Source organism: Oncorhynchus mykiss, chromosome 5 (assembly GCF_057628025.1).
Source record: "Oncorhynchus mykiss isolate SJ-2025 chromosome 5, ASM5762802v1, whole genome shotgun sequence".
Taxonomy (NCBI): Eukaryota; Metazoa; Chordata; class Actinopteri; order Salmoniformes; family Salmonidae; genus Oncorhynchus; species Oncorhynchus mykiss.
Window position 1 is genome coordinate 22064820 of NC_143026.1, and position 26181 is coordinate 22091000.

The 26181-nt window shown below is 45.6% G+C and overlaps 1 protein-coding gene across 1 annotated transcript in view; it reads right to left on the bottom strand.

Annotated features, from left to right (window-relative positions):
- Window positions 1-5087: 5087 nt before the first annotated feature.
- LOC110523418 (neurocan core protein) overlaps window positions 5088-26181 on the bottom strand; it is a 33648-nt gene continuing 12554 nt past the window's right edge. Inside the window, exons 7-16 of the mRNA XM_090234175.1 lie at window positions 20471-21703; window positions 17866-18038; window positions 15425-17726; window positions 14372-14485; window positions 13797-13910; window positions 11563-11721; window positions 10745-10827; window positions 8801-8945; window positions 8065-8247; window positions 5088-7952 (exon numbers count right to left, since the gene is read on the bottom strand). Coding sequence (XP_090090301.1) covers window positions 7846-7952; window positions 8065-8247; window positions 8801-8945; window positions 10745-10827; window positions 11563-11721; window positions 13797-13910; window positions 14372-14485; window positions 15425-17726; window positions 17866-18038; window positions 20471-21703 — 4613 coding nt within the window. The 3' untranslated portion in view covers window positions 5088-7845. The remainder of the gene's footprint in view (window positions 7953-8064; window positions 8248-8800; window positions 8946-10744; window positions 10828-11562; window positions 11722-13796; window positions 13911-14371; window positions 14486-15424; window positions 17727-17865; window positions 18039-20470; window positions 21704-26181) is intronic.

A 26181-nucleotide genomic window follows, 5' to 3' on the forward strand; every position in this document is an offset into this window, starting at 1 on the left:
TTAAAGTTAATTTGATTTAATCTGTTATTTCTATGCAGGAACAGAAAGGGAAGATGGATTTGAGGGAGGGAGGGAGGGAGGGAGGGAGGTGATGGCACATATTCCCAAAGTGACATTGTTAGTGGATTATTCATGCCATAGCCCGAAGGACGTGCTTGGACTGAGAACAACCTGGTACAACTTCTGATAATTGGACTGATACCTTTGGACACTTACCCGTTCTGTGGATATAGTAGGTAGATAGGATTCAAGGATATAGTAGGAGTATGGGGTAGAGGATATAGTAGGAGGTGTCATGACGTTGGCCTGTGGGTGAGGTTTATGACCCCTCCCATAAATTATTTTCTCCCTTTCCTCTCTCTTGACTCTACAAAAGGATTCTTGAAATGCCTTTGTTTAACATAGAGAGTCTGGGAACATCAAAAGGTGGGGGGAAAGGAACCATATTTCGGTAATCCAACCAGCTGAAAATATGCGTTTGTACTAAATGAATATGATGCCAGATCAGTTGGCTTCTGAGACATTATTAAAAGGTAATTTACCACCTTCACAAGTGCAGTCTCAGTGCTATGATGGTGTCTAAAACCAGACTGAAGCGTTTTGTATACATTGTTTGTTTTCAGGAAGGTAGTGAGTAGCTACTCAACAGCTTTTTCAAACATTTTTGAGAGGAATGGGAGTTTCAATATAGGCCGATAGTTCTTTATATTTTATGGGTCAAGGTTTGGCTTTTTCGAGATAAGCTTTATTACTGCCACTTTTAGTGAGTTTGGTACACATCCGGTGGATAGAGAGCCGTTTATAATGTTCAACATTGGAGGGCCAAGCACAGGAAGCAGCTCTTTCAGCAGTTTAGTTGGAATAGGGTCCAGTATGCAGCTTGAAGGTTTAGAGGCCATGATTATTTTCATCATTGTGTCAAGAGATATAGTACTAAAACACTTGAGTGTCTCTCTTGATCCTAGGTCCTGGCAGAGTTGTGCAGACTCAGGACAACTGAACTTTGAAGGAATACGCAGATTCAAAGAGGAGTCCGTAATTTGCTTTCTAATGATCATGATATTTTCCTCAAAGAAGTTGATGAATTTATCACTGCTGAAGTGAAAGCCATCCTCTCTTGGGAAATGCTGCTTTCTAGTTAGCTTTGCGACAGTATCAAAAATACATTTTGGATTGTTCTTATTGTTCTTCTTAAATTGAAAACATAGGATGATCGAGCAGCAGTAAGGGCTCTTCAATACTGCACGGTACTGTCTTTCCAAGCTAGACGGAAGACTAGCACAACAGTTTGTTGTGGCGCCATTTCCGTTCCAATGTTCTGGAAGCTTGCTTCAGAGCTCGGGTATTTTCTGTATACCAGGGAGCTAGTTTCTTATGACAAGCATTTTATGTTTTTAGGGGTGTGACTGCATCTAGGTTATTGCGCAAGGTTAAATTGAGTTCCTCAGTTAGGTGGTTAACTGATTTTTGTACTTTGACGTCCTTGGGTAGGCGGAGGTAGTCTGGAAGGGATTCTAGGAATCTTTGGGTTGTCCGAGAATTTATAGCACGACTTTTGATGTTCCTTGGTTGGGGTCTGAGCAGATTATTTGTTGCGATTGCAACCTTAATAAAATGGTGGTCCGATAATGCAGGATTATGAGGAAAAACATTAAGATCCACAACATTTATTCCATGGGACAAAACTAGGTCCAGAGTATGACTGTGACAGTGAGTAGGTTCAGAGACATGTTGGACAAAACCCAATGAGTCGATGATGGCTCCGAAAGCCTTTTGGAGTGGGTCTGTGGACTTTTCCATCTGAATATTAAAGTCACCAAAAATGTGAATATTATCTGCTATGACTACAAGGTCCGATAGGAATTCAGGGAACTCCGTGAGGAACGCTGTATACGGCCCAGGAGGCCTGTAAATAGTAGCTATAAAAATGGATTGAGTAGGCTTCATAGATTTCATGATAGAAAGCTCAAAAGACGAAAACGTAATTTTGGGGGGGGGTAAATTGAAATTTGCTATCATAAATGTTAGCGGTGTAACCAGAAGGTGAGGCCTCATTTAACACAGTAAATTCATCAGGCTTAAGCCATGTTTCAGCCAATCACATCAAGATTATGATCAGTGATTAGATCATTGACCATAACTGCCTTGGAAGTGAGGGATCTAACATTAAGTAGCCCTATTTTGAGATCTAAGGTATCACAATCTCTTACAATAATGGCAGGAATGGAGGGGGTCTTTATTCCAGTGAGATTGCTAAGGCGAACACTGCCATGTTTAGTTTTGCCCAACCTAAGTCGAGGCACAGACACCGTCTCAATGGGGATAGCTGAGCTGACTACACTGACTGTGCTAATGGCATACTCCACTAAGCTGGCAGGCTGGCAGGCTGGCTAACAGCCTGCTGCCTGGCCTGCACCCTATTTCATTGTGGAGCTAGGGGAGTTAAAGCCCTGTCTATGTTCGTAGATAAGATGAGAGCATCCCTCCAGCTAGGATGGAGTCTGTCACACCTCAACAGGCCAGGCTTGGTCCTGTTTGTGGGTGAGTCCCAGAAAGAGGGCCAATTATCTACAAATTCTATCTTTTGGGAGGGGCAGAAAACAGCTTTCAACCAGCAATTGAGTTGTGAGACTGCTGTAGAGCTCATCACTCCCCCTAATTGGGAGGGGGCCAGAGACAATTACTCGACGCCGACACATCTTTCTAGCTGATTTACACGCTGAAGCTATGTTGCACTTGGTGACCTCTGACTGTTTCATCCTAACATTGGTGGTGCCGACGTGGATAACAATATCGCTATACTCTCTACACTCGCCAGTTTTAGCTTTAGCCAGCACCATCTTCAGATTAGCCTTAACGTCGGTAGCCCTGCCCCCTGGTAAACAGTGTAAGTCCAATACTACGGGTAATGGAGTCGCCAATGACTAGCGTTTTCAATTTGTCAGAGCTAATGGTGGGAGGCTTCGGCGTCTCGAAACCCGTAACGGAAGGAGTAGAGACCAGAGAAGGCTCGGCCTCTGACTACGACTTGCTGCTTAATGGGGAGAACCAGTTGAAAGTTTCTGTCGGCTGAATGAGCGACACCAGTTGAGCATTCCTACAGCATTTCCCTACAGAAGCCATGAGAAAGTTGTCCGGCTGCGGGGACTGTGCGAGGTGATTTATACTAACGTTACTATCTGTACTTACTGGTGACACAGACGCTGTTTCATCCTTTCCTACACTGAAATAACCCTTGCCTAACGATTGCGTCTGAATCTGGGCTTGTAGCACAGCTATCCTCGCCGTAGGGTGATCGTTCTCCTGTATATTATGAGTACAGCGACTGCAATTAGATGGCATCATGTTAATGTTACTACTTAGCTTCGGCTGTTGGACGTCCTGACGAACCACGTCCAGATAAAGCGTCCGGAGTGAAAAAGTTGAATGAAAAAAAAGTGGAGTGAGGGAAAAAGCAAAAATATAAACGGTAATTAAAAAGTAAAAACAGTCAAGTTGTCAGGTAGCAGAGTAAGGTTAGCAACAAAACGCACAGCAGCACCTAAACAAGTCTGCAAGTTGTGACCGGAAGTCAAAGATGCGTTCGACAGCGACACCTGGAGGGGGTGTAAGTAAGAGGATGGGGAAGAGGATAAATTAGGAGGACGGGTAGGGTATACAGAAGGAGGGTTAGAGGTAGGGGATATCGTAGTAGGATAGGGAAAAGGATATAGTAGGAGGATAGGGGTAGAGAATATAGTAGGAGGATATGGGTAGAGGATGAAGTAGGAACATAGTGGCAGAGGATATAGTAGGACGATAGGGGTAGAGGATGTAGTAGGAGGATATAGTAGGTGGATAGAGGTAGAGGATATAGTAGGATGATAGAGGTAGAGGATATGGTGTGAGAATAGGGGTAGAGGAAATAGTTGGAAGATGTAGTAGAGGATATAGTAGGAGGATAGGGGTAGAGGATATAGTAGGATGATAGGGGTAGAGGATATAGTAGGATGATAGGGGTAGAGGATATAGTAGGAGGATAAGGGTGGAGGATAGGGGTTGAGGATATGGTAGGATGATAGGGATAGGGGATATGGTAGGAGGATAGGGTTAAAGGATATAGTTGGTGGATAGGGGTAGAGGATATAGTAAGAGGATAGCGATAGATTTAGTCAGAGGATACGGGTAGAGGATATAGTAGGAGGATAGGGTTAGGGGATATAGTAGGAGGATACAGGTAGAGGATATAGTAGGAGGATAGGGTTAGGGGATATAGTAGGAGGATAAGGGTGGAGGATATAGTAGGAGGATAGCGATAGATTTAGTCAGAGGATACGGGTAGAGGATATAGTAGGAGGATAGGGTTAGGGGATATAGTAGGAGGATACAGGTAGAGGATATAGTAAGAGGATAGGGTTAGGGGATATAGTAGGAGGATAACAATATATTTAGTCAGAGGATACGGGTAGAGGATATAGTATCAGGATTGTGGTAGAGGATTTGGTATGAGGATAGGGGTATTGGGTACCAACACACACATGCAGGCCCTCAGTAATGTACGTGTTTCCAAATGTGCGTGTTTTCCTGCCAGTTTGAGGAATTACAGAAGTACACAGGTGTCTTCTCGTGGTATTCCTGTTCTATTCCTTGATCTTGTTACTGAAAAATGTCTTTCAAAGCAGCAGATTGTTTTAGAAGCTGGATGACGTCATGAGGGGGGTTGGTTTGCTGGCAGCGTTTCCTATTTTCATGCTGGTTTCCAGAGCAAAGGGCTATTTTCATGTCCCCCACCCAGCCTTCAGCTGTTACCAGGACATACAGCAGGGCTTGACCGACAGACAGACTGGAAAGAAAGACTCATTCACTCACTTCAGTCACTTATTTGTTCATTCACTTTGTGAGAATACATCATCCCTCTTTAAGCATTAGACATTAGAATGCATCCCCACTCTCTAAAATAAAGTGCAGTGGCTCCCTCTGTTGGTAATCAATACTTATTGCAGGTAAAGGCACTATTTGTATTATTTTCAACACGCTCCAGTGCATGTAATGACTCATCTTCTGCATTGAGATATGAAGCGAGAGAACATTGATACACATGGATAAAATCCGTTATAATATTTTTATTGCACACACAGCAGAAGTTGCGATGGAGCAGAGGATGGTGTATAGGTACATTATTAGTGGGTCTTTGGCGACATACACAACGTAAACATAAGAACAGACAAAGTATTCTCTGATAAATCACATTCCCTCTGCCTCCTCTGATACAGTATCCCCAACACTCCCTGGGTAGAAACAGACATGATAAAAACAGAGCAAACAGAATGTATGAAAGCAGTAAACAAAGAAGACAAATGCTGCAGAATCTTCTAACTGAGGAACAGCGATATTAGCCGATAAACTGTCAATACAGTCTCCTCTTTGTACTGTTGTTCATGCTTAATCAGGAGCAATTGATTTTTACAGATATTTTACAGACGATAGCAACAGGATATACTGAAAAAGTATTTGAGCTATTTTTGGGGGATCAAAAATGTTCCTTACGTAAAAAGGAATCATTTGTATTTCTAAAAGGTCATAGTTCAAGTGTCTTTGAGGTTGTGTTACTCTGCTTAGATGTGCCTGGATAGGTATTTTACGTATCAGCCAACAAATTCATATGTTATAGCAATCTGGCACCTAGTCGATGATCTGGCACGCATCCATTGGTTGATACATGCATTGTCTGAGCAGGGGAACACGACCTGAGTGTTTCTCAAAGTTGGTTCTGTTGAGAGCAGTTTGGGGGGATTCTCGGGTACAGGTCAACCCCCTGCCCAGCACGGTAACAGCTCAGATATCTGGATTGTATAACTTTACTAAACAGGTTGTGTGCAACATAAAGAACTGAAATGAGACATAATGTAAGATACGGGTCTTTCTCTGCAAGGTACAACAAGGCAGATTTTTGTAAACGGCAAAATAAGTCATTGTTGTAAAAATCACTTCAGTTCTCATGATCTTTAACAGTATCACAGTCCATTCATTGGTGTAACATATACAATAAATGAAATGGATATGTCTTAATATATAACTTTTATCCTCTATCTAGTCAGGTCTCTAACCACAGCACACGTTCACCCACATACCTGACATTCATTATACTCTATATTTTCCTCTTTATCATTATCTTCACGATGAAGGTATTACTGATGTTTTTAATATGCTGGAGAGCCACTGCAGGAGGTGACTGTCACAGATATCCCTTCTATGCTCCATATGCTAACAGTCACTTGTCATGAACAACGATTGCACTTCATAGTGACTTTTTAATTGACCAAAGATGGTGATAAACATGTGGCTCATTCTTTTTTTATTTATTTTTAACATAAAATCAATTCACATGACATACTGCCTGTATGCACAATATTGAATCAAGTCTACACTGAGTATACAAAACACTAAGAACACCTGCTCTTTCCATGATATAGACTGACCAGGTAAATCCAGGTGAAAGCTATGGTCCCTTATTGATGTCACCTGTTAAATCCCCTTCAATCAGTGTAGATGAAGGGGAGGAGACAGGTTAAAGAAGGATTTGTAAGCATTGAGGCATGGATTGTGTATGTGTGCCATTCAGTGGATGAATGAGCAAGACAAAAGATTTAAGTGCCTTTGAACAGGGTATGGTAGTAGGTGCCAGGCGCACTGGTTTGTGTCAAGAACTGAAACGCTGTTGGGTTTTTAACACTCAACAGTTTTCTGTATTTATCAGTAATGGTCCACCACCCAAAGGACATCCAGCCAACTTGACACAACTGTGGGAAGCACTGGAGTCAACATGGGCCAGCATCCATGTGGAACACTTTCAACACCTTGTAGAGTCCATGCCACAACGAACTGAAGCTGTTCTGAAGGGGGTTGTATATGAGAACAATAAACTTCTATCTTCCATTCTGTGAGCAGAACATATGGAATGATTCATATAAAACTTCATAACTTGCTGATGTGATTATGTGAATGCTCATTATTCCAAATTATAAACTAGGGTCTCTTTCACTGGAATAATTGCAAACTTGTCACCAGGGCACAGGCAGACATTCTAGTAGTGAGCCAAATATATATTTTATATGTCTTTTCAGTGGATTATTTCTCAGGAAAAAGAAACAGCATAAAGCGGACATTTTCAGAAAGCATTGGATTGAGATGTGTCCCTCTAGAGCAGGCACAGAAAAGCTCTCCTGTTCTAGAGACGGACACTGTTGCTGTGTTAACCATTAAGGCAGTGTGTGTTGTTGTCGGAAGAATCAGACGTGATCTGGGGTGGATTTCACTAAGCAAGATCAAGATCAAGTTAGCCAACTAACTTCAAAAATATTCTGAAACTTCATTTGTCCCTAGTTGAATTTGAAATGGACTCAATACTCTGTGTTACAATGTTTATTAAACCTGTGTTTAATGAGAGTTTATCAGAGTTAGCTTGCTGATTGTGATTATGCCTTGTGAAATACCCCATGGCCCTAGCTATACATATTTATAAATAGTTCTGAAAGTATGTCAACGCGTCTGGCCCTAGCTAACCCCTTGGATCTGATCTGACTCTTGTCTGGGATTAGTACATTACTCAAAATTCCAGAAATCCCCATTGGAAGAGTCCTGGAATCAGGAGGGAATAACAGGAAATTCAGAATCCTCCAACCAGGATTTCTGGAAAACTTTGGAATTTTGGGAAAGTTACTGGAATTTTGCAACCTTATCTGAGCTTTTAAGGACTGACCAGAAATCCGATTAGTGTTGATGTCTCATCTCTCTCTGGCTCTGTTGCTGCTGGTTACGGCTGCCCTGGCGTTGCTAGTTGTAATTCTTCTGTTGGTCTTGGTTGTTTTAATTGTTGTATTGTTGGTTTTGATTGTTGTGATTGTACTGATTCTGGTTATGATTGTGATTATCGGTACGTTGCCGAGAAACGAAAGCCTTCTGGTAGGTAGCGGCTGGAAAAACAAAAGGAGAGATTGTTAATGTCGTTGCATCAAGGCCCTGATTAGTTGGTGGCTGTAGTCAGTTCTGGTAGTCATTGAGACAGCGGAAATGGAAGGTACTCACGGCTCATACAGGTGATCTTGGGGCTGTCCCATTGGCCATTGTCACGACAGCGGATGGTAGGGACATGTCTCTGTATGAAGCCGTTTTTACAGTGGTAACGAACCAGAGTGTTGATCTCATAACGAGGCTTCATAGAACCGAACACACAGGCATCCTTCACCAATGGGGGCTGGCTGCAAGAGACTGGAGGGAGGAGAGAGGACAGGGGTAAGGTGTGTGTGTGTGTGTGTGTGTGTGTGTGTGTGAGAGAGAGAGAGAGAGAGAGAGAGAGAGGGTATGTCTAGGTAGCCATTTGATTAGCTGTCCAGGAGTCTTTTGGCTTGGGGGTGGAAGCTGTTTAGAAGCCTCTTGGACCTAGACTTGGCACTCCGGTACCGCTTGCCGTGCGGTAGTAGAGAGAACAGTCTATGATTGGGGTGCCTGGAGTCTTTGACAATTGTTAGGGACTTTCTCTGACACCGCCTGGTATAGAGGTCCTGGATGGCAGGAAGCTTGGCCCCGGGGATGTACTGGGCCGTACGCACTACCCTCTCTAGTGCCTTGTGGTCGGAGGCCGAGCAGTTGCCATACCAGGCAGTGATGCAACCAGTCAGGAAGCTCTCGATGGAGCAGCTGTAAAACCTTTTGAGGATCTGAGGACCCATTCCAAATCTCTTCAATGTTTTTCAATGAGAAAAATTGAAATTTGGTTTACTTTCTGTATTGACTGGAATTGAACCATTTGTGTTTGTGTTACCTGTGCCCTTCTTGCAGGTGAAGGTGAGGTGGTAGTTGCAGGGTACATCGTTCCACTGTCCTCCCTCATGCCAGATCATCACCACACAGTCCTCTCCAGATTGGAAGAAACTGTCTGGCTGGTTGGGACGCCAGTGCTCATATTGCTGCAAACAAACAATCACACGCTCTCATCATCACCAAAGTGTAGACCTTTTTACTACAGTCATATTCAATAGCAGCTTAACAGCTCCAGTTACCCTGATAGCTCACACAGCCCTTACTGTATAAGATCATCATTCACAGTATACATGACTTGTAAGGTAGTCACTGTATAACACAGGGGAGGAATCTCATTGTAACTTTTTTACCAATCTCATTCATCACTAGCCATTATAGGAACCAGATTACCTTTTAACAAGCCTATCGGTTTACACACAAGTTTCCTTTGTTAACCCTGCTTTTTCTGTAAACTGTCAGAAGCTTTACTTACGAACAGCCTCTAGAGGAGAGAACCCAGTGGAGACTGCTACTGTGACAGAATAGTGCTGAGGTGGAGTTAGCATGTGGCTGTAATGCACAAAGAGGTCATACGGGGGCGCTATTGTTCCATCTCAGTGAGCCAGACCTATAATCTCTACTGTGAAACTGAACCAGATGTTTAGCTAACCCCCGACCACCAGCACCACCCTCTGGCATGGGGACAGGGGGAATTCTCCCCAATTTCCCCCGCCTTCCCCTTCTCTTCTTTAGGATCTTTTTGTTGCAGTGTCCCTGGTCCAAACGGCTACAGCTATGCATCAATGCATGTTAACTCAAACACACACATGTACACTTAGAACTGAACAAGGTTGTGTCTTGCAGCACGGAGCGATAACGCCAGTAAAAAACAACATTGTTTCAACAGTATCATCTGCGTCTCTCTCTTGTGGCTGTGTGTGCGCAGCAACACACACACACACACAAACACACACACACTGTCCTTACTCCATATCTCAGCTAACACTTCATACAGAGAAAACAGCTAGACATTCTCTGCGTAGTATGTGTGTGTGTGTCTTAAAACCATCTGTAACACCCATATCACATCATATCATATCATACACTACATGGCCAAAAGTATGTGGAAGCCTGCTCGTCGAACGTCTCATTCCAAAGTCAAGGGCATTAATGTGGAGTTGGTCCCCCCCTTTGCTGCTATAACAGCCTCTACTCTTCTGGGAAGGCTTTCCACTAGATGTTGGAATATTGCTGTGGGTACTTCCTTCCATTCAGCCCCAGACCATTATTCCTCCTCCACCAAACTTTACAGTTGGCACTCTTTCTCCTGGCATCCGCCAAACCCAGATTCATCCGTCGGACTGCCAGATGGTGAAGCGTGATTCCACTGCTCCAGAGTCCAATGGCGGCGGCGACCATTACACCACTCCAGCCAACGCTTGGCATTGCGCAGGGTGATCTTAGGCTTGTGTGTGGCTGCTCGGGCCATGGCAACCCCTTTCATGAAGCTCCCAACGAACAGTTATTGTGCTGATGTTGCTTCCAAAGGCAGTTTGGAACTCAGTAGTGAGTGTTGCAACCGAGGACAGACGATTTTTACACGCTACACTTTTCAACTCTCGGCGGTCCCGTTCTGTGAGCTTGTGTGGCCAATCACTTTGCGACGTTTCCACTTGACAATAACAGCACTTACAGTTGTCCGGAGCAGCTCTAGCAGGGCAGAGATTTGACGAACTGACTTGTTGGAAAGGTGGCATCCTTTGACGGTGCCACACTGAAAGTTACTGAGCTCTTCAGTATTCTACTGCCAATGTTTGTCTATAGAGATTGCATGGCTCTGTGCTGGATGTTATTCACTTGTCAGCATCGGGTGTGGCTGATATAGCCGAATCCACTCATCTGAAGGGGTGTCCACATACTTTTGACCATGTAGTGAATCGTATCAGGGAATTTTCTCCTGTTCTACCATGATGCTGCCGTCTGTCCAGCGGAAGTCTCTCTCAAACATCTTGTCGTTCAGACCGATCCACTGGTAGTCATGGCCCAGACCTGGGGGTGAGAAACAACAGTTAGGACTGCATCTGTCTAACTCTACAACAGCAAATAACAAATACATTTTAAGATGTTTGAATCACCAGCTTCCTGTTCCCAAAGGCTGCTTTCTAAGCACCAAAACACTGCAGATCTCTCCCTCTTTCCCCCTTTCTAGGTGAATCAATGTTGTTTACACATCATTTCAACCAAAGATTCTATGTGATGACGTTGACTCAATGTGGAAAAGTGATTGGATATTTTTGTATATTTTTGTCACCCAACTTTTAAATCCAATGACATGGTGAAATTGATTTTACGCTGAATTCACATTAACTGACAACTCAACCAAATGTAAATCAAAACTAGACGTTGAGCTGACGTTTGTGCCCAGTGGGTAGTTTGAGGTGTGTGTATGAATGATACAGAACAAATCAGAGGGGGTACTTACTTTACAGTAGGTAAGCAGCCCTAGGGTATGACGTGAGTACCCCCTGCTGTGAACTGTCCCCAATAAACTAGTCAGGAAAAATGTTGTCATGCTGTTACCACAGCCAGAGCTGCATGTTGCACAAACATCCATCTTGTACAGTTTGTTGTGCAGACTCATCAAAACAGTTTCATTATGGAGTCCTGAGTGCTACATATGACACACAATATCTCTACGCTCCATACTCTCTACCCTCTGACCTCTCACCCTAACCTGGACCTGTTACCTGTGACCAATGACAACCTAAGGGAGGCGGGACTTACGGTTGACATACAGCTGCTCCTCCTGTGACAGGACACTGGCTAGGTGGGCTCCTTGGACACGACACTCTCTCTCGGCAGCGTCCCAGGTGCGACGGTGGGTGATGTACTTATAACAATGGCTCTGGAACTTCTGCCAACCATACTCACACACCTCCGTGTCTGGGGGAGAGAGAGGAATCAATGATTAACACATGAATCAATGGCTAACAATATCCACAGAGATGAAACAAATTGCATACAATTAGGGGAGAAGAGAGAGAAACAGAGAGTGAAAGAGATCGAAACAGAGTGAGAGAGTTAGAGAGAGAAACTAAAACGACTGTAAAAGAGAAAGAGCTCCAGCTGGTTTAGAAAGGTCCCTGACTGAATGAGCTCACAGACTCCCAGTTGGAGCTCATTATCCGCTTTGGAAACCCTCACAAGTTTCCCTGTTCTCTAGGCCAAACACACACACACACACAAGCTAGCTCGCTCTCATGCATTCACCCACATTGATCCACCTGTGTAAGTCGAGAATGGAAGAGCATGCTACTGCATTAAGGGACTGTCACTCCATACTGAACCCTCTTTGTAGTTTTGGGACTTTGCAAGATTTGTGTATGTTAGTGGGTCCACAATGCTATGTCAGAAAACCATGATCTGGCATGCTGCTGGCTTGGATGAGCTGTTGTCATAGAATTAGAATTCTGAATAGTTGTTTAGAGTAGTTCCATTCTTCTACAAGTTTATTCTGAGTGTTCTACTGTAGAATGTTGAATGGGTTCAATATGTTATGAAAAGCAACACATCATGCGTTAACATCATTTAATGATGAGACACTTGATACGACAAATGCCAATCTGCAAAAAACCCTTCTCGGGTCTGTTTAGCTTGTTTCCCGTGAGTCTTGTTGCTAAGTTCGTTGCTAGGGAATGACCAGTGTTATTCATATCGTACAGGCTGAACAGGCAGGTGTTTGTTACGTCATCACTTATAATGTCTACAGAAACATGCAAACATTATAAAGGGTGAAAGCAAGACTGGTAGACTAAGCATGTCTGTGATGTGTGTCAGGTGGTGGGTTATGGGCCGGCAGGTGGCCTTGCGGTTAGAGCACTGGGACAGTAACTGAAAGGTTTATCATTTGAATCATTTGAATCCCTGAGCCAACAAGCCAACAATCTGTATTTCTGCCCGTGAGTAAAGCAGGTAACGCCCTCTCAGATTCAGAGGGGATGGGTTAAAGGAGGAAGTTTCAGTTGGACCTTGAGTGCAATTGACAATGAAATGACTTTTAATCAAGGCCTCAAGGTGCATCTATCATCAGCGAGCTTCAGATCACCTTTATTAACTTATCATATCCCCGTCACTGGCTACACACACACACACACACACATACAGGCTCACACACACACACAGATGCTCACACACACACGCGCTTACATACACACATGCTCACACACACAAACACAAACATCCACAAACTTGTCAATGATCAGCGCTGTATTGGATAAAGAGTTGGTTTGGTCCATGCCAGTGGTTAGTACAGCCTGCATTGATCCAGTCCACCACAGCTGCAACATCTTTCTAATAAAATAATGGACTGATTCTGTCCTTGCCCTCTCTCCTCTGGCTCAATAGCATCAGAACACAGCTGTGGCTCACCAGGTGTGGCTGTCAGTGTGCTTGTTTAGCATGATATTTGTGTATGTACTGTTACAGATACAGTACGAGGGTGAATGCACATGTTATTGGGTGTATGCATGTGAGCATGCATGTATGTACAGTATAGTTGCTGAGTAAAAGTAGCAGTACTGGGGATGGTGCTGGAACTAATCTAGTGTGCAGCCAACGCCCAGCGTTAGGGGATATCCAGAGTGCATAGACATGACTCACTGTGTGTGTGTGTGTGTGTGTGTGTGTGTGTGTGTGTGTGTGTGTGTGTGTGTGTGTGTGTGTGTGTGTGTGTGTGTGTGTGTGTGTGTGTGTGTGTGTGTGTGTGTGTGTGTGTGTGTGTGTGAATGCGTATGTGTCTGTGTGTGTGATGCACCCTATACAAAGCCATAGTCAACCTTGGACAATGGTGTTCTCAGCCTGATCCAGAGAATGGAGTCTGTTTACTGACTAAATATGACCAAGAGCTGGCAGTTCCACTAGAACCATTTAACACTTTTGGACAGAACTGTGAGTTGCCTCTTTCTTGTAAAAGCTTTGATTAGGGTTTTAAAACAGCTGCACTGCTGTGTGTGTGTTACCTTGTTCACAGAGCTGTCCTGCATAGCTGGGCAGACACACACAGCTGAAGGAGTTGACTCCGTCCATACAGGTGGCTCCATTAGCACACGGGTTGGATTGGCACTCATCAACATCTACACAAATGACATAGAATATAATATAACTGTGTGTGTGTGTGTGTGTGTGTGTGTGTGTGTGTGTGTGTGTGTGTGTGCATGCGCGTGCGTGTCTTTCTCTCTTTTTCACTCTCTCTGGAGGACCAAGCTAAGACCAACAGATTATGTTTGTGCAGAATGTGATGTGTTTGCATGTAAACGGGTGTTGCTTGTAAATGGACAGGGGTGATAATGATACAACTTCTCTATTAAAAAAAGACATAAAACACCTAGAAAGCATCCAGAGCTCAACCTCGTCAAGCCACACATGTCCTCAAGGCATGACTGCAAGCAAACACACACACACGCAGCTAAATGAGGTCAGCCCTGAAGTCCTACAGCAGCCAAGGCTTCCTGACATGACAGATCTCAGAGACCCCTCATAGATGTGTCTTGGGTGGTAATCTGGAGACATGAATATATTATGGAGATGTGTGTACCTGTTTGGCAACGCTGTCCGGTGTATCCAGGTGCACATACACAGATGCTGGCGTTGCCTCTCTGGTAGCAAGATGCTTTGTTCAGACACACATTTACCGTGCACTGCTGCAGAGCTGAGAAAAGACACACACATATCCTCATCATCACAGCAGTTATCATTAGCATCATCGCAAAGTTAACATCGTCATCGCTATCATTGTCATCATCATCAGCATCATTGTCATCAAGAACATTATTATCATCATCCTCATCAATAACATTATCATCATCATCATCATCAATAACATTATTATCATCATAAATAACATTATTATCATCATTAATAACATTATTATCATCATCAATAACATTATCAATAACATTATTATTATCATCATCAACAACATTATTTTCATCATCAATTATTATCATCATCAATAACATTTTTATCATCATTAATAACATTATTATCATCATCAATAACATTACGATCATTATTAATAACATTATTATCATCATCAATAACATTATCATCATCAATAACATTATGATCATTATTAATAACATTATTATCATCATCAATTATTATCATCATCAATAACATTATTATCATCATCAATAACATTATGATCATTATTAATTACATTATTATTATCATTAATAACATTATTATCATCATCAATAACATTATTGTCATCATTAATAACATTATTATCATCATTAATAACATTATTATCATCATCAATAACATTATTATTATCATCATCAACAACATTATTTTCATCATCAATTATTATCATCATCAAGAACATTTATCATCATTAATAACATTATTATCATCATCAATAACATTACGATCATTATTAATAACATTATTATCATCATCAATAACATTATTATCATCATTAATAACATTATTATCATCATTAATAACATTATTATCATTATTAATAACATTATTATCATCATCAATAACATTATTATTATCATCAACGTTCAACAACAACTAATGGCCATGATGACGTCATACACCCATCGTTAAACATTGAATAGGCTCTGAGATTTACACCTACGTCTGACATCGACGGTCTGGGCCTCGATGTAGTAGTCAGTTCCTGTTTCAGGCTGATAGATGGACTGGGGTTGCTCAGGAACAGGGGGACTGGCCTCCAGCAGAGGAGAACCATTCACATGGTCATAATCCACAAACTCCTCCCCATCAGGCAGGAGGGTCTGAGTGGTCAGGGCCCAGTCAGGGATGGGGCGGGAGGGGCGAGCAGGAGGTGGAGTGGAGGGGTGGGTGGGAAATGAAGTGGAGGGGTGGGCAGGAGGTGGAGTGGAGGGGTGGGCAGGAGGTGGAGTGGAGGGGTGGGCAGAAGGTGGAGTGGAGGGGTGGGCAGGAGGTGGAGTGGAGGAGTGGGTGGGAGGTGGAGTGGAGGGATGTGCAGAAGGTGGAGTGGAGGAGTGGGTGAGAGGTGGAGTGGAGGAGTGGGTGAGAGGTGGAGTGGAAAGGCGGGTGAGAGGTGGAGTGGAGGGATGTGCAGAAGGTGGAGTGGAAAGGCGGGTGAGAGGTGGAGTGGAGGGATGTGCAGAAGGTGGATTGGAGGGGCGGGTGGGAGGTGGAGTGGAGGGGTGTGCAGGGGGTGTGTGTGTCAGGTTCAGGTGCAGTGTGGTCTTCTGATCAGTGGTAAAGAGGCTGGTTTGCTCCTGGTGGTGGGTGGTAGGGAATCTAGGGTGAGAGGGTTGTTTGGTTTGCTCTTTAGTGTGTGTGAGGTGATCTCTATCGTGTGTTGGATGCTGGGTGGTTTGTGTAGTGGGGTATCTGGTCTGATCCTTAGTGTGTGTGGAGTGATCTCTTACATGTGTTGGATGCTGGGTGGTTTGTGTAGTGAGGTATCTGGTATGATCCTTAGAGTATGTGGAGTGATCTCTATCGTGTGTGGCATGCTGGGTGGTTTGGTCCTTCCGATGTGTAGGTGGGTATCTGGTCTGATCCTTAGTGTGAGTGGAGATATCTTTATCCTGTGTGGTAGGCTGGAGGGGGTAGTCTGTGTGCTGTGTAGAAGAGTCTATGTGATTTGCAGTGCGGTCTCCTACAGTCTCTCCTGCCTGGGCTGGTCTGGCTCCTGGTCTGGCTCCTGGTCTGGCTCCCGGTTCGGGTGTAACAGTCACCTGTCCCTCCACCCCAGGCCCCAACAGGGGAGCCTCAATGGCTCCAGGGCTGCCAGGGCTGGTGAATCTGTGGCCTTCATGTGGGTACACCTCCTGGGCCGAGCCTTCCTCTTCTGTTGACGTAGATCCCTCAAAGTCTCCTACCTCGGTCTGTGAGGGAGTTTGTGTGTCTTTGGTGTAAGTGTAGTGTTTGTGAGATGGAGTGTGTGCGACGCTCTCCGCCCCTCCAATCTCTGTCTCGTCCGTGACCACACCTGGTTGGCTATCTGAGGCTGGGGTGGGCCGGGTATCATCTGCTGAGCCCTCCTGGGTATGACCGCTTGACCACTTCATGTCCTCATAGGGGAAGATGCCATCTGGGGAAGTATCGGGGGAACCAGGGGATGAGGCTGAGACTGGGGAAGAGACAGGGAAAGAGACTGGGGAAGAGACTAGGGAAGAGACTGGGGAAGAGACTAGGGAAGAGACTGGGGAAAAGACTGGGGAAGAGACTGGGGAAGAGACCGGGGAAGAGCCTGGAGAAGAGACTGGGGAAGAGACTGGGGAAGAGACAGGGAAAGAGACTGGGGAAGAGACTGGGGAAGAGACCGGGGAAGAGCCTGGGGAAGAGACTGCGGAAGAGCCTGGGGAAGAGACTGGGGAAGAGCCTGGGGATGTGTGTAGGGAAGAAGGGGTTGTTTCTTTGGAGCTTTCTGTCTTTCCTCCTGTCTGTGTCCTCTCTCTGTCTGTATATCGGTCTGTGACTGAAGTTGTGTGTCTATCTGTGTCTCTGTCTGTGTCTCTGTCTGTATCGCTGTCTGTGTCTGAAGTTGTGTGTCTGTCTGTATCTCTGTCTGTGTCTGAAGTTGTGTGTCTGTCTGTGTCTCTGTATGTGTGTGTGTCTCTGTCTGTGTCTGTAGTTGTGTCTCTGTCTGTAGTTGTGTCTCTGGCTGTGTCTCTGTCTGTAGTTGTGTCTCTGTCTGTAGTTGTGTCTCTGTCTGTGTCTCTGTCTGTAGTTGTGTCTCTGTCTGTGTCTCTGTCTGTAGTAGTGGACTCTCTGGTCTCTCCAGTATGAATGGCTCCATAGTCAAAGGGAGTAAGGCTCTTCTCCTCCTCGTCATGATCCATCTCTTCCCCCAGTTCACTGTGGACTGGTGTGGCCGTCTCAAACTGGTCTCCTCTCGCCTCCTGCTCCTTCCCCGGCAGCTCTGGCTCCAGAGTCACCTAAATGAATGAATTAATTTTCATTTTCCTGTTGTGTCACTTTATGCAACCCATCCTGATGATGATTTTCTACTTCCATTGTCCTTAAAAGAGATGCTGAATATATCTCACAAATCCAGACAACCACAGTAAATCTGACCTGGTGTTTCCCGTTGATGAAGCTGAGTGTTGGGGGGAGAGTGATGGGATGGATACTGTCCTCGCTGCCCTGGATGGCCTCAGTCTGGATGAATGGGAAGGCTGGGATGAGAGGGGACTGGAAATCTCCATTACCCCCTAGAGGCTGGCCAAGGATCTGCAGGATGTGGTCGACTGGAAACACAGGGCAACACAGGGAGAAGTCAGAGTGTGTGTGTGTGTGGGTTGGTTCTATCCTAGTGGGGACCCACAAGGATAGTAAAACAAGAAAAATGCTCCCTTGTGGACATATCCCACGATGTTGATGATGATGTGCTTTCTTGCATGTCATTTGACTGCTACATAAAATACCAGCCCTTCGTAGCACGCTTGGACAGCCTCTGATACACTGTGATACTTATATTTGTCAGTCTCAGCCACATTCATAGGCTTGCAGTATGTGACCTCCAGACCAAAGCAAAACAGTTGACTAGGTACTGCTCTGTTTCAGCTGTTAGAGGCAGCCTAGCTGTTTGGAGGAGGAGGTTTCTTTATCTTTCAGTGTCCATGTATACAAGGACCTTTGAGAGGTTTGGATACCTCTTGAAATCTACATTGTGTGTGTGTGTGTGTGTGTGTGTGTGTGTGTGTGTGTGTGCGTGTGCATCAGGACCTGCAGATTAAGGTCTACCAGAAACACCATGGGGAATCCCTCTTCCACATTGCTGATAAATTATAATTGTTTCAGCATTGCAATACCATCCACAAAGAGTGAATAGTGTCTGCTGTGTGTTGGCTACGACTGGGTCGATCCGAGCCAGACGTATTACTGGAACAAGGCAGGTTTGTGTGTCTTCATTAGGTCTTTATGGTACACATGGAACATATATCGTGGGAACGGGTGCAAGGGGGAAGCACATATGGACAGGCAGCACTAAACCTGAGGTTAGTTATATCTCTGGGGACAAATAAAAACCGTGACGAGATGGTATAAATAAATCATTTTAATCTGTCTGTGTGTGTGTGTGTGTGTGTGTGTGTGTGTGTGTGTGTGTGTGTGTGTGTGTGTGTGTGTGTGTGTGTGTGTGTGTGTGTGTGTGTGTATATATATATATATGTGTATGTATATATATATATCCGGCCTAGCGGTTAAGAGCGTTGGGCCAGTGAACTAAGGGTCACTGGTTCAAATCCCTGAGGCAACTGGGTGAAAGATCTGTCGACATGCCCTTGAGCTCCTGTAAGTCCCTCTGGATAACAGCATCTAATAAATGACTTATGTGTGTGTGTGTGTGCGTCAGACTTACCCGTCTTAATAAAACCCACTCCCAACCTAAAGAGGTGTCCAATTGTGACCCTGAATCAAAAATATCTACTATATGTGAAACAGGATGTGTGAACCATAATACTATATATTTCAATTTCTCAATTTCCTCTAATGTAGAAACAATGGGACTATAACCCACTTAAGAACTGAGCTCTTATTGACGTACTGGGTGAAATGTTACCTAACGTTTTACTACAATATACAATATACCCCTTTAATAATAAACAATAGCCTTTCATAAATGTTATACCTTGGATGGGGGTAGGGGAGCAGTGTCGACTCACGCACATCAAAGGGGAAAGAGGGAGAGGCACGGGGACGGGGGAGTTAGGGGGATGAAGGTTGGAGAAGGAGGGAGTAATTAGTTGTCAATGATTACATCGCTGATTGAGCTACAACAGGCTCTGCCATTTGACCTTGTGTGTGTGTGTGTGTGTGTGTGTGTGTGTGTGTGTGTGTGCGTCTTTCTCTCTTTTTCACTCTCTCTGGAGGACCAAGCTAAGACCAACAGATTCTGTTTGTGCAGAATGTGATGTGTTTGCATGTAAACGGGTGTTGCTTGTAAATGGACAGGGGTGATAATGATACAACTTCTCTATTAAAACAAGACATAAAACACCTAGAAAGCATCCAGAGCTCAACCTCGTCAAGCCACACATTTCTTCAAGGCATGACTGCAAGCAAACACACACACGCAGCTAAATGAGGTCAGCCCTGAATCTAAAAATGCTCCCACAGATCCTGAAGTCCTACAGCAGCCAAGGCTTCCTGATATGACAGATCTCAGAGACCCCTCATAAATGTGTCTTGGGTGGTAATCTGGAGATATGAATATATTATGGAGATGTATCAGGTCAGTTTAGGCCACAGTTGTCCAGCAGTAGTCTGGTTTAAGAGTGGTCACTGTCTCCTTCCTGTCCATGGCACACACACTCTTTAACATTGTGTCCTGTATACTCTCTTTCCATGTGATCTCTCTCTCTCTCTATTCGGTCTGCCTACAGAGCATCAATATAAGCAGGCCACTGTGGGTACAGTGAGTACAGAGTCCTTCAGCACACAGTAACCCACAGAGACTCAGAATATTAGAGTACACAACATTAAAGTCACTTCACAACAAGAGGGCTGAGACACTGCATAGTTTGGTGATACAATCGTGAGGAAAATACCTCTAAACACAGGTGTTACAGTGCGTCTACTTAGCAGTCCTGAGATAAGAGTTAGGCTGGTTGTGAAGTACATTAAACAATATTGTGTTTATCTCCACACCATGTCACTAGAGTCAACAGTAAACTCTCACCTGTTTGGTTCTTGTCATGCACGTTGACAATGATGAGGTGGAAGGGTGGTTTGGTGGGAGATGCCTCATGAGGGATCGCCACCGATTGGTCCACGCTGTATGATTCCATGGCTCCTGCTATGCTATGGGTTGTTTTTCTAGAGCTCTGCCCCTCCTCCTCCTTGTAGACCACAGCAGGCTTCTGTCCTGTCACTCTGTCCCAGCCTGGTTGGCCCTGCTCTGGGGTGACTGACCCTGGACGTCCTGGGTAACCTGGTTGTCCTGGGCGTGAAGGGTCTGATCCCATCCCTGTCTCGGCCATGAAGCCCTGTGTAGGAATCACTACTACCCTGTCCTCCCCCTCACTTCCCCCATCACTACTGCTCCCCTCCCCACTCCCACTGCTCTCCCCTCTGCCTGAGCCTATCTGAGTCTCTCCCTGTCCCACCTGGTCTCCCCCCTGGTTGATGTCGAGGTGGGGGTGGATGGGCTGGGAGCGGGTGGTGGGGAGAGGGGGCAGCTGCATAGGGAACAGGGTATCACCCCTGCTTGGAACTGACTCTACCTTGGTTAGGTCTGGGCCAAAGTCATCCACGTCATACTCAGGTAACAGAGTGGTACCAACAGAGAAGTCTGTCTTTCTGCCTGTAGTTCTGTCTTTGTCTATTGTCGTATAGTCAGTGGTGTGATGTTTGTCTTTGGTGGTGTGTGTTCTGTCAGTAGCTGTGTGATGTCTGTCTGTGCCTGTATAAGCTGTCTCATGTAGTCCACCTGCATGCTGACTTCTGTCTTGCTCTGCAGTAGTCTGGTATGGTCTGTCTGTGGGGTGAGGTTTCTCTGTAACTGTGTGAGTTCTGTTTGTAACTGTGTGGTCAGTTCTGGCTGTGTGAGTTCTGTCGGTAACTGTGTGGTCAGTTCTGGCTGTGTGAGTTGGGTCTGTAACTGTGTGGTCAGTTCTGGCTGTGTGATTTGGTTCTGTAACTGTGTGGTCAGTTCTGGCTGTGTGAGTTGGGTCTGTAACTGTGTGGTCAGTTCTGGCTGTGTGAGTTCTGTCTGTAACTGTGTGGTCAGTTCTGGCTGAGTGAGTTCTGTCCGTAACTGTGTGGTCAGTTCTGGCTGAGTGAATCGGGTCTGTAACTGTGTGGTCAGTTCTGCCTGTGTGGTAGATGGCATCAGGTTTGTCTGGAGCTGTGTCTGTCCTGCGAGCGTCTGTGGTCGTCACAGGTCCAGGAGAGGTGATCTCTGGTTCCTTCCCTGCAGAGACAGAGAGACGGGAGATGCTGAGCTGTGGTCACATCACCTTTAACATGAACATATACCCCCACCTGAGATAACAGTCAAGGTACAGTAATGTTCCAGATGAACCATGGGGGTCAGATGAGGGTTAGATGGGGGTCAGATCACCAGATGAACCATGGGGGTCAGATGAGGGTTAGATGGGGGTCAGATATCCAGATGAACCATGGTGGTCAGATGAGGGTTAGATGGGGGTCAGATATCCAGATGGACCATGGGGGTCAGATGAGGGTTAGATGGGGGTCAGATATCCAGATGAACCATGGTGGTCAGATGAGGGTTAGATGGGGGTCAGATATCCAGATGAACCATGGGGGTCAGATGAGGGTTAGATGGGGGTCAGATATCCAGATGAACCATGGGGGTCAGATGAGGGTTAGATGGGGGTCAGATATCCAGATGAACCATGGGGGTCAGATGAGGGTTAGATGGGGGTCAGATATCCAGATGAACCATGGGGGTCAGATGAGGGTTAGATGGGGGTCAGATATCCAGATGAACCATGGGGGTCAGATGAGGGTTAGATGGGGGTCAGATATCCAGATGAACCATGGGGGTCAGATGAGGGTTAGATTGTGGGTCAGATATCCAGATGAACCATGGGGGTCAGATGAGGGTTAGATGGGGGGTCAGATCACCAGATGAACCATGGGGGTCAGATGAGGGTTAGATGGGGGACAGATATACAGATGAACCATGGGGGTCAGATGAGGGTTAGATGGGGGACAGATATACAGATGAACCATGGGGGTCAGATGGGGTCAGATGTTCGATGCTGTGCCATAGTAAATAAAAAACTAACAAGAATCTCAACGTTAACAGAGAATGCAGAATCAGAACGGGCTGTAAAAGGCAATCCAACTCAGAGAGTTTTATTTTTAAAGAGAGACGTCAGCCGTCAAGAATAAACTAGTGGAAGTGTCAGTGCCAGTGGTGTCAATCTGTTAGCATAATAACCCTCTCTGTCTAACTGCCAGGAGGTCTGTATTTTTAGACAGCATGGTGTCTGAACTGTGTTAAAACGTGCAGTTTTACAACAACTGTACACCTCCAACCTCCTTTTTCCCTTGGGAGATTCTTTGGCATAAGCGCGCACACACACACACAAGCACACACACACACACACACGCACACGCACGCACACGCACACGCACACACACACACACACGCACACGCACACGCACACGCACACACACACACACACACACACACACACACACACATGGGCAGCTGTCGCATGTTAACCTTATTGACACATGGTAATGACATAATTATGTTTAATGTATATATTCCATTTCAGCACCCCACCTCCTCTCAAAATGTTGAGGCCATGTATAGATGAAGAAGCTGGGACCTCCCCCCCCTTACCCCTTCTCACTCCCTCTCTCTCTTTCCCAACCTTTCACTTTCTTTTTCCCTCTCTCTCTCTGTCGTTCACTCCCTCTCCATCACTATATTGTCCTCTCCACCCCCACCCCCCTCTTTCTCTCTCTCTCTGTGTGAGTGTTGGGGGCGTTTATAGCTGGCATTACTCTGAGCAGAGACCCTCAGGGGAGTTAGTTAGCCTGCTCACTCACACTGTGAGGGGAACAGCTCCTGCTTAGCTCCAGTCCAGGTCTGATGTCATGTGTTTGGCTGAGCCAGGCCATCTGGTTGGCTGGGCTGCAGTCTGTCCCCTGTCCCTATAGCCATGTCACATCCACTGTGCATGAGGCAGCTCACATATACTGTATGTTCTGAGCTGTATAAATCACTACCACACTGTCAGAGACCTTACTGTTTCAGGTGATTTACATGGGAATTATGTAATGGATTTCATTTTCTGGTATTTTAGAAACCACTAGATTGCAACAGAATATTTTGTTCCTGGAAAAAGAAGGTTGCAAGTGCGTAAATCTATTCTGATGATGATCATGATGATGATAATGATACTCCTGGGCAAGTATTACTTGCCTGCTCGCTCTCCTACTCAGTATCTCTCTCTCCTTCCTCTTTAGCTTTCTCTCTCGTTACACTCTCTCTCTGGGAAGGGGCCAGCTGTAGTGCATTAGGGACCTGTCCTGTTTCTGTCTTAGAGAGCATGAGTTGGGTTTTCCCCTCGTAAAAAACACACAGCCCCAAATGTGAGGAACAGGAGAGAGATAGAGTTAAACAGAGCCCTATTTCTCTGCAGAACTCATCCACCTTACAACACCACACTATAAACTTGGGTTCCTAACTGTAACTGGGTCTCTGCTGCGACCCACCTACAGTTTTTAAAGTTTTCTAGTGACCCAACAAATCAGAGCCATGTTTCGAGCCAGGATCCAGTCTTAAGCCCTGACCCTTAAAGAATTGGCCTTAACCAACCATGTTGGAGACATTGGGCTAAATCAGCCATGGAGTTGGAGACTGTAAGGTAGAGAGAGGGTTGAAGAGGTAGGGGAGGTTGGAGACTGCAGTATGGCAGGGAAGCAGGGACAAGAAGAGGAGTTTGGAGACTTGGAGACTGCAATAAGGCAGAATAATGGGAGGTAGGAGACTGCAGACAACAGCAAGGCAAGTAGAGGAAGGAGATGTTGCAGACTGCAGATAAGGTAGAGAGAGGATGGAGAGGTTGGTGACTGCAGTAAGGTAGAGAGGATGGAGAGGTTGGTGACTGCAGTAAGGTTGAAAGAAAATGGAGAGGTTGGTGACTGCAGTTAGGTAGAGAGAGGATGGAGAGGTTGGTGAGAGTAAGGTAGAGAGAGGATGGAGAGGTTGGTGACAGCAGTAAGGTAGAGAGAGGATGGAGAGGTTGGTGGCTGCAGTAAGGTAGAGAGAGGATGGAGAGGTTGGTGAGAGTAAGGTAGAGAGAGGATGGAGAGGTTGGAGACTGCAGTAAGGTAGAGAGGATGGAGAGGTTGGTGACTGCAGTAAGGTAGAGAGAGGATGGAGAGGTTGGTGAGAGTAAGGTAGAGAGAGGATGGAGAGGTTGGTGACTGCAGTAAGGTAGAGAGAGGATGGAGAGGTTGGTGACTGCAGTAAGGTAGAGAGAGGATGAGAGGTTGGTGACTGCAGTAAGGTAGAGAGAGGATGGAGAGGTTGGTGACTGCAGTAAGGTAGAGAGAGGATGGAGAGGCTGGTGACTGCAGTAAGGTAGAGAGAGGATGTTGAGGTTGGTGAGAGTAAGGTAGAGAGAGGATGGAGAGGTTGGTGACTGCAGTAAGGTAGAGAGAGGATGGAGAGGTTGGTGACAGTAAGGCAGAGAGAGGATGGAGGTGTTGGTGACAGTAAGGTAGAGAGAGGATGGAGAGGTTGGTGAGAGTAAGGTAGAGAGAGGATGAGAGGTTGGTGAGAGTAAGGTAGAGAGAGGATGGAGAGGTTGGTGAGAGTAAGGTAGAGAGAGGATGAGAGGTTGGTGACTGCAGTAAGGTAGAGAGAGGATGGAGAGGTTGGTGACTACAGTAAGGTAGAGAGGATGGAGAGGTTGGTGACTGCAGTAAGGTAGAGAGAGGATGGAGAGGTTGGTGTCTACAGTAAGGTAGAGAGGATGGAGAGGTTGGTGACTGCAGTAAGGTAGAGAGAGGATGGAGAGGCTGGTGACTGCAGTAAGGTAGAGAGAGGATGGAGAGGTTGGTGACAGTAAGGTAGAGAGAGGATGGAGAGGTTGGTGGCTGCAGTAAGGTAGAGAGAGGATGGAGAGGTTGGTGACAGTAAGGTAGAGAGAGGATGGAGAGGTTGGTGAGAGTAAGGTAGAGAGAGGATGGAGAGGTTGGTGAGAGTAAGGTAGAGAGAGGATGAGAGGTTGGTGACAGTAAGGTAGAGAGAGGATGGAGAGGTTGGTGAGAGTAAGGTAGAGAGAGGATGAGAGGTTGGTGACTGCAGTAAGGTAGAGAGAGGATGGAGAGGTTGGTGACTACAGTAAGGTAGAGAGGATGGAGAGGTTGGTGACTGCAGTAAGGTAGAGAGAGGATGGAGAGGTTGGCGACTGCAGTAAGGTAGAGAGAGGATGGAGAGGTTGGTGACAGTAAGGTAGAGAGAGGATGGAGAGGTTGGTGAGAGTAAGGTAGAGAGAGGATGGAGAGGTTGGTGAGAGTAAGGTAGAGAGAGGATGAGAGGTTGGTGACAGTAAGGTAGAGAGAGGATGGAGAGGTTGGTGAGAGTAAGGTAGAGAGAGGATGAGAGGTTGGGGACTGCAGTAAGGTAGAGAGAGGATGGAGAGGTTGGTGACTACAGTAAGGTAGAGAGGATGGAGAGGTTGGTGACTGCAGTAAGGTAGAGAGAGGATGGAGAGGCTGGTGACTGCAGTAAGGTAGAGAGAGGATGGAGAGGTTGGTGACAGTAAGGTAGAGAGAGGATGGAGAGGTTGGTGGCTGCAGTAAGGTAGAGAGAGGATGGAGAGGTTGGTGACAGTAAGGTAGAGAGAGGATGGAGAGGTTGGTGAGAGTAAGGTAGAGAGAGGATGGAGAGGTTGG